The following is a 3,949-nucleotide window of genomic DNA, read 5'->3' as shown; positions in this document are numbered from 1 at the left end:
TGGTGTACATTTTCTGAACATATTTTAAGCGGTTTACCAAGTTTAAAAGTTTGAGATGCACCACCAGTCTGCATCTTGGTTTCCTGTGCTGTTGTTAATCTAGTTCTAGCGACTTGATATTGTGAATGTGATTATTTGCCAACGTTTGTCTAGACTCTGAGATTTAAACCGTTGTTCGCCCTTCTACATGGCATGATGCCGTAAATTGAGTGGGTTGCGTCAGGAAAACATCCACGTTTTGTTTCTGCACTCTTATTTTGGATGCAATTGCATTTCTAGGTGTTGCTGAGGAATCAACTAGAAAAGGGCTAAAACTTGAACACGTAAAATTTGCTTTTTCATCACAGAAAATTCAAAAAACCTTCAATTCAGTGTAGATATTTATCATTCCATTTCAAGTCCAAAACCCACAAACACAGGAGCCAGTTGACAAAGTAAATTATTACTGTGTCTGTGTGATACCGACAAGAAACTACAGCCAGAGGACCATTGCTTCACCAAAAGTGCACAGAAATCAGACTTGTAACTTGTGTCGATAAACAGGGAGGCAGGCAATTAGTCCAGATCTCCTCCGTTGTTTAGGAAACAACTGACGATAAGAAATGAACAGCAACTCTGGAACTAAAGTTTAATCTAGTGACAGGATGTATACATCACGCAAAGTTAATCAAGACGGCTGACTAGTTGACTAATACTATTTGCTTATGGACACCACTGACTTCTATAACACATTCACAGACCAGAACATGAGAGCATTTCCACCGAGCAATTACGATTGGCACACAGGAGCACTTGTTTCTGCACATGCAGCTACAAGAACCCATCTGGGTGATTCAGAAATCTGAAACATTGCATCAGTACGAAAGCACAGTGTGAAACAAATCATCACTCATTGTTCTTACAACAAACGAGTGTCAAGGCAAAGCTAGGAGTATCATACGTAATAAGAACAAGCCATGGCAAACAAATCAGACGGTTTGTCCTTATTCATCAGCACCTCGATTACATGACAGCGCCAATGGCCAGCAGTCGACGAGGCAATTGAGACAACCACTGGGTTCTGCACAAACTGAAGAAACAAAAACCTGATAACCTATACGCGAGGGGCAGGAATTGTAAGCAAAATCTCATGTCTGAGATGAATAAAAATTAGAACACCTATTAGGCATTAAGTAAATCACCGCGGAAATCAGTATAAATAGAACCAACAACGCAACATTGTTTCCGACGAGCCAAAAAAGCATTGGCAATGATTCGGCAATTTTCATCCAACAGTAGGACTAATATTACTTGCAGATAACCAGAGTCCACAGACAAGCACTAAACCAACAGGAAGGAACTGCATTTGCTACTAGATACAGGCGACGCAATCTAAGAGGAGGTGAACTTGGTGACGGCCTTGGTGCCCTCAGAGACGGCGTGCTTGGCGAGCTCCCCGGGGAGGACGAGGCGGACGGAGGTCTGGATCTCCCGGGAGGTGATGGTGGGCTTCTTGTTGTAGCGGGCGAGCTTGGAGGCCTCCCCGGCGAGCTTCTCGAAGATGTCGTTGATGAAGGAGTTCATGATGGACATGGCCTTGGAGGAGATGCCGATGTCGGGGTGCACCTGCTTCAGCACCTTGAAGATGTAGATTTTGTAGGTCTCGACGCTCTTCTTGCTCTTCTTCTTGCCCTTCTTCTCGCCGCCCTCCTTGGAGGCGGTCTTGCCGGCTGGCAGCCGCTTCTCGGCCTTGGGCTTCTTCGCCGCCGGGGCCTTCTCGGCCTTCTCCGCCGCGGGCTCCTCCTCCGCGGGCTTCTTCGCCGCCGGCTTCTTCTCCGCCTTGGGGGCCATCGCTGCTTCGGGAGGGAGAGAAGGGTGGGTGGGTTGCTTCGCCGCCGGAAGGTGTTGGGATTTGGAGCGGGAGGAGATGTGGGGGAAAGCGGAGAGGGCGTGATGACCTTATAGAGGTGGAGAGCTGAGTGCTGATTGGTGGAGGGGTGTGTGTCCCGGATCGGTGATGTTGAACGGTCAGATGCGTTCGGCGCTATCGGAAGTGGACGTCCAGGATGCGTTTCGGCGCGGATCGCGGGCGTGGGGCGCGGTAGTGCCATTTTGGAAAGGGCGGGACCGGGAAAACGAGAAGAGCGGGTCAAGTTTGGAGCGCGGGATGGCGAGAATGTTTTCCCATTTCGCGCTTTCGAGAGAGATCCTTTTCGCGGTTAATTTTGGCACTGGGACCATGGCTGTATCCGGGAGTATAAAATTAAAAAATAACATAGTAACTGGGAATGAAAACTCCAACGCCGGATCACCTAATGAACATCATCAAATATTCACAGACACAATCAAAAGTATGCATGGATGATGAGCGGAGTAGAGGCCATTTAACCGGAGTCATCAAATGTCCGTCCTTGCCATCCTCTCCATTTGACAAAAAAAATACATTAAAAGCAATTCAATCATAGATTTAAATAGTTGCAAACAAAATACAACTACTATTAAAAGCAACATCTGGTCGCAAACATAATACTGATAGTATGTCCGTGTGTTGCTACGGGCGACAACATAAGTAAGATGAATGAAAAGAGATCATAAAGTGACATGGATCGGGTTAACGGAATACAGAACTCGATGACATGCATACCTCTTGAAAGGTAGGAATATGATTGAATACATATTCAATATGCTTGGGAGGGAAGAATTGTAATAAAGTAAAAAAACAGAACCATATCTAGTAGATGAAAGGAAGAGTGGCCATATAGGCATGTCAATGCAACAAGGAGCACTATAAAAAAAGACACATCCGTGATATTTTGGGCCGAATGGAAAAAAAATTGTCATACATATGACACTTCTATGACGATAATTGCGACAATATCCGGTATCATCATAGATGTGGTGGGCTCATACTTCTATGACAAAAAATCATGACAGAAAATGGGCTTTTCGTCCTGGGCGGGCCGGAGACGCAGCTGCATGACATTCTTTGAGCCGTCCATGACGGAAAAACCGTGATAGAAGCGAGGGCGAGGAAAAATTTCGGGGAGTTCCCGGTTACAGTGGGTGGTCGGGGGCCGAGCGATGCGCGTTTCTCTCGTACACGTACGCGCGTGTGTGCGAGGCGTTGGCTCTAACTGGACCCGAACGAGGCGTTGGGCTCTAACTGAACCTGAGCGATTGCACTGTAGACTACGCGTTACTGAATCCGAGCGATCGATCGATGGCTGTTAACTGAAACCGATCGAGCGATTCCTTCGCTACTGCTTCTAACTGAACCCGATCGATGCTGCCTCTCTGGATGAACAGTGAGCGTTGCGGGGGGGTGGGGGTGGATGAACAGTGAGCGGTGGGAGTGGATGAACAGGACCGGTGGCGTTACCTCTGGATGAACAGACCCCGATCGATCGAGCCGGTTGGGGCTTGATGAACAGAACCCCGTGGAGGGCTGGATGAACAGGACGACCCCGTGGAGGGCTCGATAAATAGTAGACGGTGGAGGGGTGGATGAACAGTAGCCCGTGGAGGGGTGGTTGAACAGGAGCCCGTGGAGAGGGGTGGTTGAACAGTAGCCGGTGGAGTAGCACGCGGTGGAGGCTGGATGAACAGGAGCCCGTGGATGAACAGTCGCAGGTGAAGGCTGGAGGAGGTCGACGGTGGATGAACAGTAGCCCGTGGAGGCTGGAGGAGGTCGACGGTGGAGATGAACAGTATCCCGTGGAGTCCCGTTTTGCGGTACCCCACACCCCTCCCGATGAACAGGACCCCCATTTTAACCGTAGCGCTCCAACACAAGTCCGTTTCATCCGTTTTGCGGTATGCCACACCCCTCCCAATCAACATGATCCCGTTTCGAACGTGAACGGTCGAACACAAGGCCGTTTCCTCCATTCTGCGATACGCCAGGCCTCATTTTCATTGTATGTTCCGTCCAAGCCCTTCCGATGAACACGACGACACATTCCGTTCTGAC

The 3,949-nt window shown here is 48.8% G+C and overlaps 1 protein-coding gene across 1 annotated transcript; it reads right to left on the bottom strand.

The window, feature by feature from the left end:
- Positions 1-1,261: 1,261 nt before the first annotated feature.
- On the bottom strand, positions 1,262-1,917 carry LOC123045564 (histone H2B.1-like). The gene has a single exon (XM_044468674.1). The coding sequence runs from the start codon at positions 1,828-1,830 to the stop codon at positions 1,372-1,374; it is 459 nt and encodes a 152-aa protein (XP_044324609.1). The 5' UTR covers positions 1,831-1,917; the 3' UTR covers positions 1,262-1,371.
- Positions 1,918-3,949: the final 2,032 nt, after the last annotated feature.

This window comes from Triticum aestivum, chromosome 2B (genome assembly GCF_018294505.1).
Source record: "Triticum aestivum cultivar Chinese Spring chromosome 2B, IWGSC CS RefSeq v2.1, whole genome shotgun sequence".
In the NCBI taxonomy this organism is placed as follows: Eukaryota; Viridiplantae; Streptophyta; class Magnoliopsida; order Poales; family Poaceae; genus Triticum; species Triticum aestivum.
Note: the sequence above shows the minus strand (reverse complement) of the source record. Positions and strands in the feature narration are given on the sequence as shown.

What these genes read in the sequence shown, in the direction of transcription:
- LOC123045564 (XM_044468674.1), bottom strand. Translation starts at nt 1,830, where the DNA reads ATGGCCCCCAAGGCGGAGAAGAAGCCGGCGGCGAAGAAGCCCGCGGAG.